The sequence below is a fragment of the Sarcophilus harrisii genome, chromosome 3 (assembly GCF_902635505.1).
Source record: "Sarcophilus harrisii chromosome 3, mSarHar1.11, whole genome shotgun sequence".
Classification (NCBI taxonomy): Eukaryota; Metazoa; Chordata; class Mammalia; order Dasyuromorphia; family Dasyuridae; genus Sarcophilus; species Sarcophilus harrisii.
Genome location: NC_045428.1, coordinates 520,221,266 through 520,241,568, shown reverse-complemented (window position 1 = coordinate 520,241,568; position 20,303 = coordinate 520,221,266). Strand labels below are relative to the sequence as shown.

Here is a 20,303-nt window from a genome sequence, read left to right as displayed (position 1 = left end):
TGACAAATTAAAAAAAAAAAAAGGAGGGTTTGTGGGTTTAAGGAAAAACGCAATGAGGCCTCTTGGATTTATCACAGTGAAGGTGCCTGTGACGTCTTTAGATGGAGCAGTCTAGCCTACAGGTGGTGAAATTGTATTAGCGCTTCGGAGGGATATGAGAGCCATTGCTTAGATTTAGTAATCATCTGCCTTAAGATGATAATTGAAATCTAAATTGATGAGAGACAGTTAAAGAATGAAAGATAACATAAGAGGGTCCAGGACAAAACCCTAGGATGGATGCAGGGATTAAAAAATAGAAGATGGGCTTTCAATGGAGGGATCAGACAGATAGGAAATATATGTCTGAAAAACCCAGGAGGGGAGAGTCTCCAGGGAAAAAGGAATAATGACCAGTGTCAAAAGCTGCAGAGAATTTGAGGCGGCATCTGAGCAAAAGCCATTGAATTTAGGAATTGAGATAGATCCTTGATAAACTTGGAGAAAGCAGTTTTTAGTAAAATGGGGGAATTGGAAATCAGATTGCAAGATATTAAGGCAATGTAATCTTAATCAAACACTGCATAGAAATCATAAAATGTAAAATAAAATGAAAATTTTCTGGTGATATCAAATTTAAAATGTTACATGAATAAAACTGTCATAAAATGTGTTTCAGAGTGAGGAAAATCTTTGCCTCATACATATCTGTGTTTAAACTCTGAGTTAAAAGATGAAATAAAAGAGACTTGTAAACCCAATAACCATTTTACTTTGAATCAGTAGGCAAAGAATACATATAGTTCTCTCAGTTTTCTGTTTGTAAATCCTCACATTGTTATTTCCTTCCAATTGTGTGCTGGTTTTTTGTTTTAGGCTTTCCTTCTTGATTTTTTTTTTTTTTTTTTTTTTTTTTTTTTGGCCTTTCCGTTTGTCTTGTGTTCCTCATCAGTCACCATTGACTCCTGAGCTCCTCCCCTTGCATTGCAGACCTGTAGGCTGAGCTGCTGGCCTTCCTTCCTATTTTGGAGTTTATGGGAGGCAGGCCAACTCTGGCTTGAGGACTTCTGAATAGAGGGGAGAGGACCTCTCCCCAGATGGCTTTTTAGTCCCCTTTCTATCAGAGGAGTTTGTATACTTTCTTCTGCCTTCCTGGATTCTCTCCCTCCTCCTCCACTTCATTTCTTCAAGCTAGAGCAGAATTGGTGTCTACTCCTTTTTGCAGAGAAGGGAACTTGGGCAGAATTATTGTTATGGAAAATTCATGAAGTTGGACTCAGAGGTCCCTAGCTAATTTGAGAATATGGACAGAAGTATAGAATAAAGGTATTAAAGTCATCTGGTATTATTTCTACAGTTTTTACTTTTTGGGAAAAGGTATATGGTTTTATGAATTCCATGTAATTACTCAATGTAGCTTTCCAATTCCTTTCGTTTGAGGTTTTGACAGTAGGAAAATTTTGTAGAAAGCAATTATTTGGTCATCTTGTTGGTCCCCATGTATTTTTTTTTTTTTTTTGTATAGAAAGAAATTAAAACTATCAGTAGCTATATGGAAAGATATTCCAAATAATTAATAATAAAATAAATGTAAATTAAGGCAACTGAAGTTTCATATCACACCCATCAAATTCACAAAGTTGGAAATAGTGATTTGAAGTGTTTTTGTATTGTAAAATGAATTTGGTAGAACTTTTGTGTCTGTTTTTTCAAATAGTTTATATGATATTTGGATTAATTGTTCTTTAAATATTTGGTATGAATCTATCTAGTTTGGGGGACTTTCTTTGGGAGCTAATTAATAGCTTGCTAAATTTCTTTTTCTAAGATGGTGTTAGTTACATATTCTATTTCTTCTTTTTTAATCTGGACAATTTACATTCTTATTTATTGACATATAATTGAACAGAATAGCTCCTAATAATTGTTTTTATTTTTTCTTCATTGGTTATGAATTCACCCTTTTTATTTTTGATACTAGTAATTTAGCTTCTTTCATTTGTTAAATTACTCAGTATTTTATCCATTTTATTTTGTTTTTTCATAAAATCAGCTCCTAGTTATATTTATTAATTCACTGTTTTTCTTACTTTCCATTTTCTTTATTTCCTTTTGATTTTCAGGATTTGAAATTTGGTATTTAATTGGGGGATTTTTAGTTTCTTTTTCTAGTTTTTGTAGTTACATGTCTAATTCATTGATTTGCCATTTTTTCTATTTTATTGATATAAGCATTTTCATATATTTTCCCTTAAGTAATGCAGAAATCAGTTTGATAGCTGATTGGAGGATAGGCTACAGTAGGAAGTTACTTGAGACTGGGAGAACAATTATGAGTCTATTGCAGTAATTCAGGTGAGGAATAATGAGAACCTGAACCAGAGTGCTGGCAGTGTTGGAGCAGAGTAGAGGGCAGGAAGGAGAGATGTTTCAGAGAGAAACATTTTCTTGAGGTGATGAAGAAAAGGATTTATTCTCCTTTCTTTTCCTTTGTTACTGACCTTTGCCACCAATTCCATCCTGATGTCTCCCTGTATGTGGATTAAAAAGTGGATCTTCAAGCATAAGCAAATTGAATTAACGCTAAGACAGCAGTAATTTTTATAGAAGAGAGTCTCATGGAAGCTAGGTGACACAAAATATGAATAGAGTGCTAGATCCAGAGTTCAAATCCAGCTTCAGAAAATTTACTAGCTGTGTGACACTGGACAAAGCATTTAGTTTTGCCATAGTTTCAACTATAAAATGACAATAATAATAGTACCAATTTCCCAGAACTGTTGTATCAAATGAAATAACATTTGTAAAGCACTTAGTGTGTTGCCTGGCACATATTAGGAGCTATATAAATGCTTGTTTCGTTTCCCTCTTCCCATAAATTGGGAGCTATCTACATTAATAATGTACAATATTTGATTAATAATAATATATATTAATAAAAATAATTAAAAAGCTAAAAAAGACACAAAAATTAAATAGATTTGCATATGTTTAATCCACTGGTTAGACTGTATTTGTGTCTAATACAGGTTGGCGACAAATGGGACAAGTATTATTTTCAGCCAGCCAGCGGTCAATACAATGGACATGAAACTCATGTGTGCAAGGCAGTTGTCTTAGTTTGTTCCCCTGTGTGTAGGTGTTTACACAAATACTGCAGGCCTTATTTGTCTCTCCATTGATGCTGCTTTCGTAGCTTTTGGTAGAAAATTTATCAATTTCTTCATTGGTTAGTCCCCCAGAACAATACCAGCTATCATCACTTAATAAAAAAGTACGAGCAAGACGGAGAGTTGGTATTATGATATTTTCAATCAAATTACTCACATCATCATTGTGCCTGGCATGATTTTCTCTGGTGTACCAAGTTAGAGTTTCATTTAGTGCTCTTTGAGCTCTTATTCTGTTTAAGTGATTCACTTCAGAATTGATGTCCCATAAGTGCTGATTGTCTCTCTGTCTTTCTAAATAGGTTCGAGTTTCATTTGAAAAATTTAGTGTGCTCAGCCCAGATAGAACCTGCTGGAGAAGCAGCTGTAGAACCCTTGGCTGACGAAACTCAGGCTCTGAAATACCATGAAGGGGTAGCCATGTTGTTCTGAAACAGATTTGTGATCCGTTATTTTCAGAACGGGAAATGACTAACTGAAATATACCTCTGTTACTCCGATTTGCTCCACTGAGTCTTTGAAAACTAGATCGAGTTCTGCTTGAAATATTCCCTTGTGCCATTTCTTCTTCTGGGAGAACTTTTACCCTAAGATTTAGCCTTAAAATTGGATGACTTCTTGTAGTTGTGGAAAGAATTCTTGAAAGTGCTGATGAATATGAAAATTGTGGAGTGCCCTTTATTTCTTGTTCATTTGGAATTATATGGTGCTGATGGCACTGCTTAAGTTTTTTGTTGATTTGTTTTCTTCTTGAGATGATATCAATTGGTCTTTGCAATCTTAAATGACTACTGTTATTCTGAGTAGGTCTTAATCTTAACATTTCAATTTTTTCTCTTAGATTACTCAATGGACTGTTGTTTCTTATTCTATGCCTCTGGAATCTTGTAGATTCATTTTTTTCATGAGCTTCTCTTAGTATAACAGCATTGACATGAGTAGTGAACTGAATAGATCTAGCACTAGAATGACAATTTATGAATCTTTCTCTAAATTCCCGAGCTCCATTTCTGAGCCTAGCCATCATCCAGGAAGAAGGCTCTTCTATTGGGTGCTCCCTTATAGAACCTCTCATGACTCCCAACATTTCAGCATTCATATTTGAGATCTTGATTCTATTTCGTCTGGCTACTGAGCTATTGGATAGTTGAGACCTATTTATTTGTTGGTTTTGGCATATGTTGGCATTCAAATATGGCATATTTGTGTATACTTCCCTTGGGATACCAAAATTCTGGAATTCATCATACGTGTTAATTTTAAGTCTAAATTGGAATTCTCTTGTATCTGAACTTCTTTGACTTAAAGCTCTCCAAATTTGATTTCTATTTTGGCCGTTGAGTATGGCAATTCCTGTGCGACAAAATGTATTTATCCATTGAAGTATTGATTCTTCACTTAAATTTTCCTCAATTTCAGTGCAGCTGCTTTCTTCTTCAGTTCCTAAATTGCATACATTTGATTGGGCTGCTAAGTTTTCCTTTGCTTGATCTAAGAGAAGCTGTAGTTCCTCCATTGTCTTTTCTCCAGGAGTGCCAAGAAGATTTTTGTTTCTTATTAATCTGTAGTCATCTTCACTGAGTCCACTAACAAATTGATGATAGGCCTCTTCCTTCTTGAGACGTTCTGCTGCCTGTACCATGATCCATTGTTTTGTGAGATTTTTTTTCTTTTTCTTTGTTTTCATGATTTATATGTCATTTCATATGTTCAACATCTTCAGAAATCTTACATCTGACAGAACTGTCAAAACTCTGAATTATGCTTTGCTAGTAGACTGAGTGAAAAACAGATTTTAAAATTGTTGCTCATGTAAAGTCTTGGTGGTGATGATTCTGGTGATAAAACTTTCTGGCTTCCCATTCAAACTTCTTTGGATTTTTATGCCCTTTACCAGTATTACATTGCTGTAGTATGATTGGCTTTTTAAAAAAACCTATTGTGTGCTCATCCAGGAAGACCAGTTACCTAGCCCTGATCTGTAAACTTTCAGTTTTCATTGAAATTTGTATACAGCCACCATTTCCTCTTAGAAAATGACCAACAAAAACTAAAAAAATTATCTATGTTAATAGATTTGGTTGTGGAACAAACAAGACTATACCATGATTAGCAGGTAAATAATTAATATTCCTTTTCTCACAGGTGCACATTTGGGAAATTGGAGTAGAATTGCTAAGCAGTAATGGACTCTGGTTATGTGTATGCTATAAGTAAACCATGGTGTTACACACACCGTGTGTATGTTGCAGGTGGACTTTCATGAAATCAGAATTAGGAAGTGGGGAAGAGTCTGAATAATGTATTTTACACTCATGCTAAGGTACAAAGCCTCAGGAATTTGAGGAAAAGAGAGATTTAAGACAAAATTATATAAACTTCCCAAGTGAAAAATAGACAACTGTAAGCCTGAGGAAATTAGGGGGACAAAGCTATTCATATCTGGAAGATAAGAATTACATTTCTTAAAAGGCAGCATCTTTAGAAACCCGAGGATGATCTTTTAGTGTCTTGGTTAGTAACTTTGGGTATCTGAGAGAACCATTACTTCTTTCAGCATAAAACAGGTCAAAACAGGCATTGTAAAATTTCTGAAGCAGGAAACATCCTTGTGCTTTTTAAAATTATAGGGTACAGATTATTAAGATGAGAAAATGGGCAAGACATAGGTAAAAACATTCATTTTTCTACTGATTTCTTAAGAGTGCCACACTTTAAAATTGTACTAGCAATAGATTGTTTTGCTGTGAATGTGTATTTTTTGAGTGAATGGGTATGTGTATGTATTCTTCCCCAAATTTTTTATTTATTTTAACATTTTTTCTTTTTAAATTTTGAATTGCAAATTGTTTTACTTTTTTTTTTTTTACCATTCACCCACTCACTGTGAAGGCAAGCAAAATGATATCAATCAAGCATGTGAAATCTTGCATATATATATATATATTTCCATATTAGCTGTATTTTAATTTTTAAAAAGCAAAAAAAAATTAGAAAATTTTGTCTCAATTTGTACTCAGAGTTTATCAGTTCTCTCTCTGGAGATGGATAGTATTTAAAAATTTTTTTTAAGCATGGGCTTTTTGGAATTGTATTGATCAGAGTAGCCAAGTCTTTTGTAGTTGGTCACCCTTATAACATTACTATTACTATGCATAATGAACTCTTGGTTCTTTTCACTTTACTTTGCCTCAGTTCATACACGCCTTGCCATGTTTTTCTGATACTAGCAATCTTCTCATCTCTTTTAGCACAATAGTATTCCATCATAATTATATACCCAAACTTGTTCACTTATTTTCTAATTGATGTGCATCTGCATAATTTCCAGTTCTTTGGCACCATAAAAAAGAGCTGCTATATGTATTTTTGTACATATTAATCCTTTCCCCTTTTTTTTCTTTTCATTTCTTTGCAATATAGGTTTAGTAGTAGTAGTCTTGGTTTAAAGGTATGCAGTGTTCTCCAGAATGGTTGGACCAGCATTTAATTCATTTCTCAATATATTTGAGAAAGAAGACCTTTTTGTACTAATTCATTGTCTATAGTACCTTTTAGCAAAATGTGGTTTCTTTGATTATCTTTTAATTTAATTTTAATTAATCTTTATTTTTGCTTTTGCTTTGTCTGAGATCATGATTGCTTACCACTGCCTTTTTTTTTTTTTTCATTTCACCTGAAGCATAGATTTTGCTCTGACTCTTTAACTCTGTGTGAAACTTTGTTTCAAGTTGTCTCTTGTTACATTACAAATTGTTGGTTTCTAGTCCATTTTGCTCTCTGCTTCCAATTTATGGGTAAGTTCATCCCATTCACATTCATTTATGATTACTAACTATTTCTCAGTCTATGCTCTCTCTTTATCCTGTTCCTCCTCAAAAGTCTGTTTTTGCATATAACTACTGCCTTCTTTAATCTACACTTTCTTTTTTTATTTAATATTTTTATCTTCCCCAGTTACATGTAAAACAATTTTTTACATGTTTTTTAAAGCTTTGGGTTTCAGATTTTCTCCCTTCTTCTCTTCCCCGTTGAGAAAGCACATGTAAGGTTATGTAATACATTTCCATAAAAGTTATATTGTGAAAGAAAACATCTCCCACCCCCCCCCAAAAAAAAACTCTCAAGAAAATTGTTTTTAAAAGTATGCTTCAATCTGGATTCAGATACAATCAGTTTATTCTCAGGTTACAGATAGTATTTTTCAAGTCTTTCAGAGTAGCCTTGGATTTTAGTTTGCTTCACCTCAGGGAGGACTTTCCAAGTTTTTTGAGAGCATTTTGCTCATCATTTTTTATAGAACAGTAATATTCCTCATAATTGTGTACCACAATTTATGCAGCCATTCCCCAATTGATAGGCATCCCTTCGATTTTCCAATTCGTTGCCCCGAGAAAAGAGCTCCTATAAATATATTTTTATACACATAGATCCTTTTACTTTTTTAAAAAAAATATTTTTTGGGGATTCATGCCTAATAGTGTTATTGTTAGGTTAAAACATATGCATAATTTTATAGCCCTATGGGCATAGTTCCTATCTTTTGATCATTTATGATTTGGGGAATGGCTTATAAATTTAATTCAGTTCTGTATACATTTGAGAAATGATTCATCAGAGAAATTTGCTTCACAATTGTTATTGCTAATTGTTTTCCCCATTTATTCTATTTTCTCTCTCCTCCTTGTCTCTCCTCAAAAATGTTTTGTTTCTGACCACTCCCTTTCCCAATTTTATCACCCTCCTTATACTACCCTCCCCCTTTCTTGTCTTACCTTCCTCTCCTACTTTCCTGCAGAATAAGATAGATTTCTTTGGGCATGTACGTTATTTTCTCTCTGAGCCAATTCTTATGAGAATAAGGTTTACCCATTCCTCTTCTCCACTATAAAAGTTTTTCCTTGTTTCTCTTATGGCAGATAATTTATGCCATTCCATCTGTCCCTTTTCCTCTTTCCCAGTATATGTCTCACTTCTTGATTTTATTATTTTTTTAATTATTCCTTCATATTCAATTCACACCTGTGTCCTCTATCTATATATACTCCTAATTGCCATAATAACGAGAGAGTTTTTAAGAGTTACAAGTATCCTCCCATGTAGAAAGGTAAACAGGTAAACCTTATCAAGAACCTTATGATTTCCCTTTTCTACTTACCTCCTATGCTTCTCCTGATTCTTGTATTTGAACATCTGATTTTTTATTTAGGTCTGGTCTTTTCATCAAGAATGCTTTAAAGCTCTCTTTTTTATTGAATGACCATCTTTTCCCCTGAAGGATTATACTATTTTGCTGGGTAGGTGATTCTTGGTTGTAATCCTAGTTCCATTGCTCTCTGGAATATATTCCAAGCCCTCTGGTCCTTTCATGTAGAAGCTGCTAAATGTTGTGTTATCCTGAGTGTGGCTTCATTATACTTGAATTGCTTCTTTCTAGGTACTTGTAATATTTTCTCCTTGACTTGGAAGTTATGAAATTTGGTTGTAATATTCCTAGGAGTTTTTATCTTGGGATCTCTTTCAGGAAGTGATAGGTAGATTCTTTCAATTTCTATTTTATCCTCTGGTTCTAGAATATCAGGAAATTTCTCTTGATAATTTCTTGAAAGATGATACACAATGGCAGAGGTTGTGAATATATTAATCTCAAAGAAAGTGACTTTAGTGCCTTAATTTGGGTCAGTTTTGAAACTATTGGTAATATGTGAATGAGATTTAATATTCTTTAGGAAAAAATTGTTCATCTAGGAAAAATGTGACCTCCGTATTGTTGTCTGTTCTAGAAAGAGGTTTTACTTTGTGAAGAAATGAGTTTCGAATACTTGCTTGCTTAAAGAAGTGCTACAAATAATTTTTGATATTTCAGTTTTGAGCATGATTCTGGCTTTCAAACTTACTGATGTCATAATTACTTTTGTTTTTAGGGAACTTATAGAGAATCTGGCAATTTCAAGAAGCCAAAAGTTGCTTCAACCTGGAGAGGAAAACCAGGTAAGTGATTTCTATTTGAAATTTTAAAAAAGTAAAAAAAAAACAACCACCCTTAATTTTTAGTTTCCCATTTGTATTGTGTATACATGCATCATCTATCTGTGGTTTGCCCAGTGTAGCATCTCTTTCAATTGAGAAATCTTAGATAATTCTAGTATTTATAATTATATAGATATGTATACATATACATACATGTGTTTGTACATGTTTTAGTACAGACTTAAGATTGAAAAAGATACACGCAAAATAAACACATACTTAATGAGATAGACAGCATTGAAAAGAACAGTACAGTTTAGCCAGGGGTCCTCAAACTTTTTAAATAGGGGGTCAGTTCACTGTCCCTCAGACTGTTGGAGGGCCGGACTATAGTAAAAACAAAAACTTTGTTTTGTGGGCCTTTAAATAAAGACACTTCATAGCCCTGGGGGGAGGGGGATAAACGTCCTCAGCTGCTGAATCTGTTCCGCGGACCGTAGTTTGAGGACCCTGGTTTAGACCAATGTTTGTAATCTTGAATAGTCATTTTACTACCCTGAGCTTTAGTTTACTCATCTGTAAAGTGGAGATGATAATGTCCTCAAAGGTCATTGTCATAAAAATACTTTGTAAACTTTAAAGTTCTCTTTAAACATGTAACAATTAAGTGTAAGTATTTGTCTAAAGATTTAAAAGATTGTTGTTAAATTATTGCTCTGATTTTCCAATCTTTTACTTCTGTTACCTGTTAACAGTTTTGCTCATTTATCTTTAGACTTTCCAACATAAGTCTGCTTTATGGTAGTGTTTAATAGCATATCAGCCAGTTCCTCATGAGTTTTGCTACTGTCTCTGCTCCAGTTTTATTTTTAATGCCATTTCTAGGACTAGCTCTAGTTTTATTTTGACTGTAATCATATGTGATCATATATAATTGCAAAATAAGAAAGAATACACATTTTGAGAAAATACCAAGTGATAAGAGATGACAGTAGTTGATAAATTCACTGTTTTTGCCATTCCCCATGCCCTGGCCTTTTTTCTGCTTTCTTCCATAATTCATTTAAGGAACAGAGGGGCTGTAGTTTTGACTATAAAAATAAGATTGAGCAATCTTTTTCCCATCTCCTCCCAGCATTATTTATTCTGAGGGGAAAAAAGTAGCCAAGAACTGCATACCAATTTTAAACATTGCCTATATGTAATTTAATTTTGAGAAAAATTGAAATATTTAACTTGCTTTTAAAATTAAAAACAGGGAATATAAAACTATGGTTTTCCATTTAACAGTAATATTTACTGAAAGGTATTGTGACATACTGAATGACCTCAAAGCCAAGGAGACCTGGATTTTAGTCCTGCCTCTGGTACATAGAAGCTGTTTTCTTAATGCTCTAGATCAGGGGTCCTCAAACTTTTTTAAATAGGGGGCCAGTTCACTGTCCCTCAGACTGTTGGAGGGCTGGACTATAGTAAAAACAAAAACTTTGTTTTGTGGGCCTTTAAATAAAGAAACTTCATAGCCCTGGGTGAGGGGGATAAACGTCCTCAACTGCTGCATCTGGCCCGCGGCCGTAGTTTGAGAACCCCTGCTCTAGATTGTTGATCTACATCAGTATGACTTTGCTCATAAAAGAGTTCCATGTACCAAAGATCATAGATTCTCTCACTTTTACCAAAGGCCTTCTTTTCAGAATGTTGTATTAGGGGAGATGTAGATGAGATAATCTCTTCTTTCATAGAGTATGTAGTCTACTAGGAGTTTGATATAAAATAACTACAATGCCGAAAAATACAGATGAGATACAGAGAGATTTCTATCATTAGACAAGCCAAAAGTCCCTTGATTCTTTGCAGGGTCTTGAGGAAGCCTTCCTGAAGTAATAAATATTTGAGTTTGTCTTTAAATGATGGGTAGAAATTCAGTGGACAGCTACGTGGCACAGTAGACAGAGTGCCAGGTCTGGAGTGAGGAAGACTCATCTTCCTGAGTTCAAATCTGGCCTCAGACACGTCCTAGCTGAGTGACCTTGGGCTATACAAAACACTTGAAACAGAGCCCTACATTAACAAAGATTTAAAATTAGGCTAGGGAAATGAGCAGACAACAGATAAAAATGTTAGCCTCAGTTTCCTCATCTGTAAAATGAGCTGAAGAAGGAAATGGCAAATGAAGATTTGGACAGCACTGAAAAGACTGAATAACTACAACAGAAATTCAACAGGTAAAGATGAGGAAAATACTTTTTTTTTATATGTGCTACTAAAATTGCATGTTTGGCAGTCATGTGGGTTGTGACCAGTTGAAAGAGGGAATGAACATAGTAAAAATTACAGAATTCATCCACCATTGCTCCTGGTGGACAACTTAGAAAAGTATTTTTAGTCACCAAGTTGTTCATTCTGTAACTTTTGTCCTATCATGCAACCTTTGTACTACTCTGATTATAATTTTATTTCCCTTTTTTTCCCACAAGTTAGAGTCTAGAGTTAAGTTTATAATTATGAAGTAAAAATTAAGTTTAAGAATGAGGGAGTTGGATAGAGCACCAGCCCTGAAGTCAGGAGGATCTGAGTTCAAATGTGGCCTCAGACACTTAATATGTCCTGGCTGTGTGATCAAGTCACTTAATCCCAATTGCCTCAGCAAAAAAAATAAAATAAAATAAAATGAAGGGGAAAGAAAAAAAAGAGCTGAGAACAAAAGAAAACCCAAAACCCACGAAGAGGCAAAGAAAAGCTGGATAACTTTGAAAACAATATGTAGTATTTACTTATATAGATTTCTTGAACTAAAAATTTGTTTATATTGAATCCTCTTTTATATTCTTTTGTATACTAGGAAATGTTTTTCTTTTCTCATTTTGTATTTGTTATGTTAAAAATGAGTAAAAAAAAAAAAAATTATCCCAGAAAATGAGGAGGAGAGCAGAGAATATAGGGCTCACTATTTCTTGTCAGCTCACCTCTTTTTTTCCCTGTCGTCAGTGAGATGAGGATACTTATTAGAGAGTGTTGAAACTTTTAGTTAGCTGAACAGTTGCATTTGCTCTACTTTATGGCAAGATGATGAAATCTGAAAAGCTTGCCATAGGCAGGATGAAATTAAATTGCTTGTGAAAGATTCTCCATCTTTGCTCATAGGCAGGATGAAATTAAACTGCTTGTGAAGGATTCTCCATCTTTGCTATAAACTTTATTTAAAGTATTAACATTGTTATAGGAAGATTTTTGAAGAATTTTCATAACAATAATCACTTCAATCTTACATGGTACTTCTTTTCTCCTCTGATGATAAAGTATTTTAAAATACATATAATTCTTATTTTTTCTCATGACTTTAATCTCAGTAGGTAGCTGACCTGGAAAGTTGTGTTTCTTGATTCCTGGCTACTGATATAACTAGATAGCATTAGACATAAATTATAATTGAATGTTTACATTAAAATGTTAAAATTTTATACAAAAAATTATTTTGAAAGAACCTCCTAAAATTTATAACAATAGTAGCATTTTAAGATATGCTCAAGATAAAATATATCATTATGGGAAGAAAAATGCCTACCCTGTCATACACACACACTTCTCAAACCATTAGTTTTCATTTTCTATTATTTATTTATTTGGTTTGTTAAAGCTTTTTAAATTTTCAAAACATGTGCATGAATAATTTTTAAACATTAACCCTTGTGTTCAAGTTTTTTCCCCTTCTTCCTTCCACCTCCTCCCCTAGATGGCAATATATGTTAAACATGGTAAAATATATATTTACACAATTATCTTGCTGCACAAGAAAAATAAAAAAAAATGAGAAAAAACAAAATGCAAGTGAACAACAACAGAAAATGAAAATGCTATGTTGTGAGCCACACTCAGTTCCTACAGTCCTCTCTCTGGGTGTAGATGGCTCTCTTTATCACAAGATCATTGGAACTGGCCTGGATCATCTCATTGTTGAAAAGAGCCACGTCCATCGGAATTGATCATCATATAATCTTAGAACAATTTAAAAAAATAATTTTGGATTAAAAAATCATCATGGAACCATAACTTCTAGTTGCATCATTTTTTGAGAACAGATGATGTGTAATATTTTAAGAATACTAAAATACAAGGACTTTTGATTTTTTTTCAATATATACTTCATCTAGAATATAACCCCTTCATAACTTTCTAGAGTTTGAAATGTAACCAAAAAAAATTCATTGTTCTGCGACCAGCTCTGAGTAGATAGAGAGCACTAGGCCTATAGTCAAGAAGGTCTGAGTTCATATCCATATACACTTGCTAATTTTGTGATCCTTGGCAATTTTCTCACCTTGGCAGAACACAAACCACAATCTTTTAAGGAGTTAAGGCACAGAGAAGTTAAATATCTTGTCTTTGGAGCCCAGTTGTGATTCCCAAATCCAATATGCCATCTACTAGGAAACAGTACCCTTTACACCCCTGGATAGTTGCATATTTTTATATACCCTTTACTTATATGTACTTTTTAAAGGAAATACATTATAAAATTATAGAAGATAAGACTTTTGGAAAGCTTATTGATTACACACCCCTTTCCCCTCACTTAAAGCTAGAAAGATCTTAGATAACATGTGCTTTTATTCTCTTATTTTCTTTTTTGGTTATTATTTTCTTTCTTATTATGAACTTAATTACCAACAAATGCAAACATTTCAATGTACCTAGAAGAATGAAAAAGAGGATTATTTAAACCACTTTCTATTACAAATGAGTAAGCTAAGATGTAAAAAAAAAAAAATGACTGCAGTTGTACAGAAGGCTAGTTAAGAGTTTAAGTATTAGAACAATCCAGTGTTTTTTTTATTATTATTATTCTCAATTTTTATTTTATTTGGAACTAATTTTGTTACAAACTTGAACATGGAAACATGAAACAAGTTGTTCAGTTGGTTAGATTACAGACTAAAATTTCAACTTCCTCATCATTTGCTAAACTTTCTCCAGAGATATTCAGTAAGACTGGTTAAAACAAAAACTGAGAATATTATGTTTTTAAAGGAAAAGGTTTTTTTTTAATTGTTTGACAGATTCTTTATTAACAGTTTAAAAATGACAGCACCTATGACAAAAAAAAAAAAAAAACAGCACGTTTATCTAGTAGACAGTTTTCAAAATACTGATTTCAAGACACTATATGCTGGAGCATATGCTGGAGCCAATTGAACCTCTAAATGAGGAACAAAGTTATCGCCCTGGCATCAAGAAGAGATGGATATTATCTGTGCTCCAGGTCTCTATTAGCACTAAGGAAGGACTGTTGCTTTAGTACACTAGATCTTACAACTCCAGTGGGGCAGGGACACTCCTAACAGCTGCAGGTCAGAAAAGGGGGCTTGTGGTCAGGACCCTAGAAGGATCTCTGAACAGCTATACAAAACACTTAAAACAGAGCCCTACTTTAACAAAGACTTAAAATTAGTCTAGGGAAATGAGCAGACGACAGATAAAGTTGCTAACCATGGAAAGTTACTATGGGTACAAGATCATCAAAATCAGAAAAACTGAAAAAGAAAAAGATAACAGAAAAAAGATAACAGAGTCAAAACCTCCAAGAAAAATAAGAATTGGTCTCAGGCTACGGAAGAACTCAAAAAGGACTTTGAAAATCCATTAAGAGAGGGAGGAAAAAATAGGAAGATAATTGAGAGTGGTGCAAAAGGATATAGAAAAAGCAATGAGAAGAATGCCTTAAAAAGCAAAATTGACCAAATAGGAAAGGAAGTACAAAAGCTCACTGGGGGGAAAAAAAAACAGTTCCTTAAAAAATTACATTTGAGCAAATAGAAGCTAATAACTTTATGAGAAATCAAGATACAAAAAAACAAAAAATGGGGGGGGGAGATTTAAAATATTTCTTTGGAAAATAGATCTAGGAGAGAGAATTTTAAAATTATTAGTCTACTTGAGAATTATAATCAAAAAAAGAGCCTGCCCATCATCTTTCAAGAAATTACAAAGGAAAATTATCCGAATAATTCTAGAACCTAAGAGAAAAAATAGAAATTGAAAGATATTGACTGTTCTCAGGGTAATTAAGGCTTTGTCAGTGATGAGAAAAGGTTAACTTACAAACCGACAATCCAATACCTTGTATTATCCTCCCACTAAGAAGTCAAATCTTTTGAAATGTATGACAACAGGATAAACAAATCTTGGTAAATCAGTATTCTTTACCGACACACAAGCTTAATTTAGTCTGACTTAATTTTCTTTAAAAGTGTACCAAATCCAGTAAAATTAACATTGTAAAAGTTAGGGAACAGGCATGAAGTGCTGTCCATTTTAAATAGAAACTAATGGCTGGACAGTTAAATAGAGTACTGGACTAGGGATCAAGAAATCCCAAGTTCAAATCCTGTCTCAGCAACTTACTAGCTGTTGACCTTAGACAAATAACACTTAAACCTAATTATCTGCAACTGTTAAATGGAGATAATAAGGAATAGCAAAATCTCTTTAAGTTGTTATGAAGATCAAACGAGATAATATTCATGATATAATTAGCACAATTATTTTTCACATAGTGAGCACAGTGTTTCATTGTTTTGATTAATATAATGCTTCCAGTAATTGAAGCCCAGATCTCTCCTGCTTGGAAAGTAAATTGCAAAGATGTACTTTTGAAATATTTTGGAGTGTAGACTTTACCAGGAAGAAGTTTATCATTGCATGGTTAAAAATATCATGCCTTTAAACCCCAAGTTGCTTTGGAAAATGAGAAAAGTAGAGAAAAAATAAAAGATCACAGTAGAACATATTTAGCTTATAATTCCCATTCCACCTTGCTACCTCTCATTTTAATTCGCATAAAACCTAAGAACAACCTATAATCATATACTTACAAGAGAGGTAAAAAAAACTATGGTTTAGATGAGATCTTAGGAATTAAGAACTTCAGTGCATCTTTTTAACATTCATTTTTTTATTTTAAGTTCCAAATTCTCTTCTTCCCTTACTCCCCCCCCCCCCCCCCGCATTCATTGAGATGGCAAGCAATATGACCTTCACTATATGTATGGAAGTCATGCAAAACATTTCCATATTAGTCATATTGAACAAGAAAAATAAAGAAAATGAAAATAAGTGCTTTACTCTGCACTGTTCATCATGTTTCTTTGGAGGTGGACAGCATTTTTCATCATGAATTCTTTGGAGTTGTTGCAGATCATTATATTGCCCAAAGTAGCTGTCTTTCATAGTTTAGCATTGTTACAATATTGCTGTTATTGTGACAGTGTTCTCTCCCAGCATTGCTTAATTCACTTTGTACCAGTTCACCTAAGTCTTCCCAGGTTTTTCTGAAATCATCTTCTTTATTTCTTATAGATATACCACAACTTGTTTAGTCATTCCCCAATTGATGGGCGGCATCCTTTCTGTTTCCAGTTCTTTGCTGCTACAAAAATACCTGCTATAAATAATTTTGAACAAATAGGTCCTTTTTCTTTTCCTTAGATTTCTTTGAGATTTCAGTATGCTTTTGTAGCTTTTGTAAGGGTCACCTCTTCTTTTCATCAAATGGCTGTAACTATCTTGTGGACTATTAATTTTGAGAGAGACTTAGAAATGGCAAATCACTTAGTTTGTTAAAATAAATGTGGGTTACTATATTGAGATTTAAAAATGTGTTATTTTTTGGTTAATACAATATGTATTTGTTTTTTAAAAAATCTCTTCACTAATCTTTAAATAATAATGCTTCAAGAATGAACTTAAAATGCAGAATTCAAATTTTTTCCCCAAATGGTAGTTGCCCTAAACAGTAAAAGGAAGGAAGCTATCTCAGAACACATCTATTTACTGGATTTTAATGTAGTTATAAGATATAATCTCTTGAATCTCATGCCTCTGGTTTTAAAAGTGCTATCTTTCAAAACTAATGAAGTATGGCAACATCAAGGAAGTGGCTAAGGAAGAATAGTTAGAATTAAAATAAATAAAAGATTATTTGAATTTAAATTAAAGAGCTTCACTATATATATACATACATACATATATACACATACATAAATATGTATTAATATTATATTGTTATCTTTAAAGATATTTAAGTTTTGGTTTTCTTAAATAGAAATTTCATTTTAGAGTTATTTGGTGTAGCCTATTGGCTATACCAATATTATAACTTTAGTATCTACTTTAAAGTGCAGAAATTAAAATATGGCAAAATCAGTAACATTAAGATATTTGTTTGGGATATGCCTCTTGATAATATGATACTTGATTAAATTAAATATTTTCTGACAGATTATAGAGTTGTTAATTCATAGAGATGGGGAATTTCAAGAACTAATGAAATTGGCACTTGAACAAGGAAAAGTCCATCATGAAATGCAACTACTAGAAAAAGAAGTAGAGAAGAGAGATAGTGACATTCAACAATTACAGAAACAGCTGAAGGAAGCAGAGCAGATATTGGTAAGTGCTAGATGAAGAATCTTCATAGTAGTATGTAAAATTGTATGACCCATGAAGCTTCGCCTAACAATTCCAGTTAATGAATAGAATAGAATAGACTGAAATAATTAGCTTTCTAAATCTTGAAAGAACAGACTTTTAGCTGAGAAAAAATACTAGACTGGACAAGGGATAAAACAAAGGATAGAATTTTAATTAGGAAAAATTTCCAAGATAAACTTACTTCCTCCAATAATACCCCAAAGGTCAGACTTCCAGATTATTTGCCTTGGGGGGAGACACCATGAACTCTATAAAAAAAACCTCTAAGGAGCAGAAATAGCTATCATTAAAGCTGCTTTGCTTTATATTCCTTAAAAAATACATGGTTTCTTATCCCACATCAGCTTGGAAGTACTAAAGTAGAAGGGAAATGAGACATTTCTGCTATTAGAAATGCTAAAGTGAGTAACTAGTGACAGATAATAGCCATTAAGGGTTGCAAAAGCAAACTAAAACGATTTAAGTTTAGAAAAGCATATTATCTTGGGGCTACATAATGTTGGATTAAAATACCTCAATAATATTTGATGATATTGTTAAATTACAGCACAGTGCAATAATTAATGTTAATAATCATGATCCGGATTCATCAAGAAAAAGTTAAATTTAACATTCTCAAAGAAGGCAAAGAAATGTAATATGTTTTAGAAATTTCTATTAAAAAGTGGTTAAAATTTTAATTGACATTTAAATTTAGGCTTCATTTATAAGAAAAATCCCTTTAATATACAAACACGTAATTTCTTCGTGATTTAAGATACATAAGGTAATACACTACAGGTACAAGGTCCAGTCTTTTCCATTATAGAAGATGTCTCTGCTTTAGGTTATTTTCTCTAGTCTCAATCTCTTTAGCTACTGTAAAACCTACCTTTGGGGCAAAGAGACTTGAAGAAGACGACTCCCAGGTTCCCCTTTCCTTTTCTTTTGGAGAGCTGGAAAAGCAGGAAGAAGGGATTGGTGAGTAGAACATGAAACTGGATGGCACACAGACATAAACTATGACAGATTAGTCAAAGAGCTGGATTGATCCTGCCCTATGACAAAAGCAAGAGCCTCCATGCCAGGGACCCACAATTCTAGGCTGATGAGAATTGGCCCAAGAGATAGAGCAGAATCTCCTACTTTCTCTACTAGAGCTATGGGCAAGCTTGCCATTTTGTTACACAATTAAGATCTCATTTACTTACAGAAAAAATCCTATTGGTTTGTGGAAGTACCCAATTCTGTTCTTAAAGAGAACAAATAAGGAAAGGAACACTTTTTATTCTAGAGAGAGAAAAGTTTTGTTCATTGAGAGACAATTCTGAAAGCCAGAGGTATAAGGGCCATAGTATGGTTTCCTTCTAGGAACATCTCAGTCTTGATGATACAGGGCAATCTTATAAATTTAATCGAGCTAGCTGTCTTCTCTTTTTGCCCAATAGACTTTAGCCTCCAAATAACCTCCAGTTCCTTTCTCTTTTTGGAATATAGAACATTTTCATCTTATCTTCTATTTGTAAGCCTTAAATATACTGATTAGCAATTTTTCAAGCTAATGGGGTTTTTGTTTTAGGTAAATGAGATCTGAAAGCAACAGATAAGGAACTAATGAGCTTGCCACCTGGCTAAGCTAAAGAAGGAAAGAAAGCTTTGCTAGAGGAAGTATGGGAGAGTCCCTGATCTGTGACTTGAGCCTTCAAACTTTAACTTCAGTCTTTTCTTTCTGATTTTCTGGTTCTCCAAAAGGAAGAGTAGGGTAAGCATGTTAGCCCCTGCTTTAAGTCTCTTTGGCCCGAAGACCAGCTCTATTACCTTTTATTGCTTTCTTTGTGTCCAGGCTAAAACACTTTGTCCTAGCTTTCTTAGCCCTTGAAGAAGGAAGATCCTTCTTGGTTGACACAGCTCCTTATTTTAAAGCAAAACTTCCCTTCAAGTGATTTCTTGATGTCTTGTATTCTTTTCTTTCTCCCCAAATTCAAAATCTTCCTGAATTGAAATGTGTTTATCTTAACTTTCTAAATTTTCATCATTCCTCCTGCATCTGTTAGCTAACTTAATCCTAGATTCCTTTCTGCCCTCTCTGACTCTTTTTCCCTCATTGATATTTCAGTCTACAGACTTCATCCCTTTCCCACTATTTACATCAACTCCATAATTTCTTTTGCTTGTTAAGTTTTCTGGACATTTAACATTGACTCATCACAATATCATAGAGGAGTTCTATTAACATGATATATGTATAATCTCAAAAGGTGACTTCTAACTTTTAAAATTTTAAAAAGCTGATTTCATTAGCTTTATATATATAGTATGTTTTGGAGAAATACTTTTCTCATATGGACTACATGAATGTAATTTTGAAGCATATATTTGGGTAGACATACTGATGCTATCTATTTGTTTTAACCTTTTGCATGCCATAGAGTTAGTGTTAGTTCTTGAATTTCAAAGTGAGTCCATTTTTTCTCAGGCATTAGTTATTTACAGGAAGAATTAAAATCTAGAAACAGATTGCCTAAATTGAAAACTTATTATTTTTCATAATAGAAGTGTAAACAGAACACTGATTATTTATTTATATTTTTAGTTTCTTACAGGTTGATTCTGATACTTAGTTTGCTAGCTGATATTTTATAGAAAGTTATGAATGTTTCTAAATGTTCTCTATAGTTATGTCATGTGATTAAAGATAATAGACTTTTTTATTTT

The 20,303-nt window shown here is 33.3% G+C and overlaps 1 protein-coding gene across 2 annotated transcripts in view; it reads left to right on the top strand.

Moving 5' to 3' along the window:
- MED4 (mediator complex subunit 4) overlaps positions 1-20,303 on the top strand; it is a 33,899-nt gene that overhangs the window by 1,206 nt on the left and 12,390 nt on the right. The window contains exons 1-3 of one of the 2 annotated variants that reach the window (XM_031961925.1): positions 5,135-5,265; positions 9,074-9,140; positions 17,397-17,567. In XM_031961925.1, the coding sequence (XP_031817785.1) occupies positions 5,255-5,265; positions 9,074-9,140; positions 17,397-17,567 (249 nt within the window). In that variant the 5' untranslated portion in view covers positions 5,135-5,254. Of the gene's footprint in view, positions 1-5,134; positions 5,266-9,073; positions 9,141-17,396; positions 17,568-20,303 lie in introns of those variants that run through there. The other variant, XM_003764582.4, reaches the window with a different exon arrangement.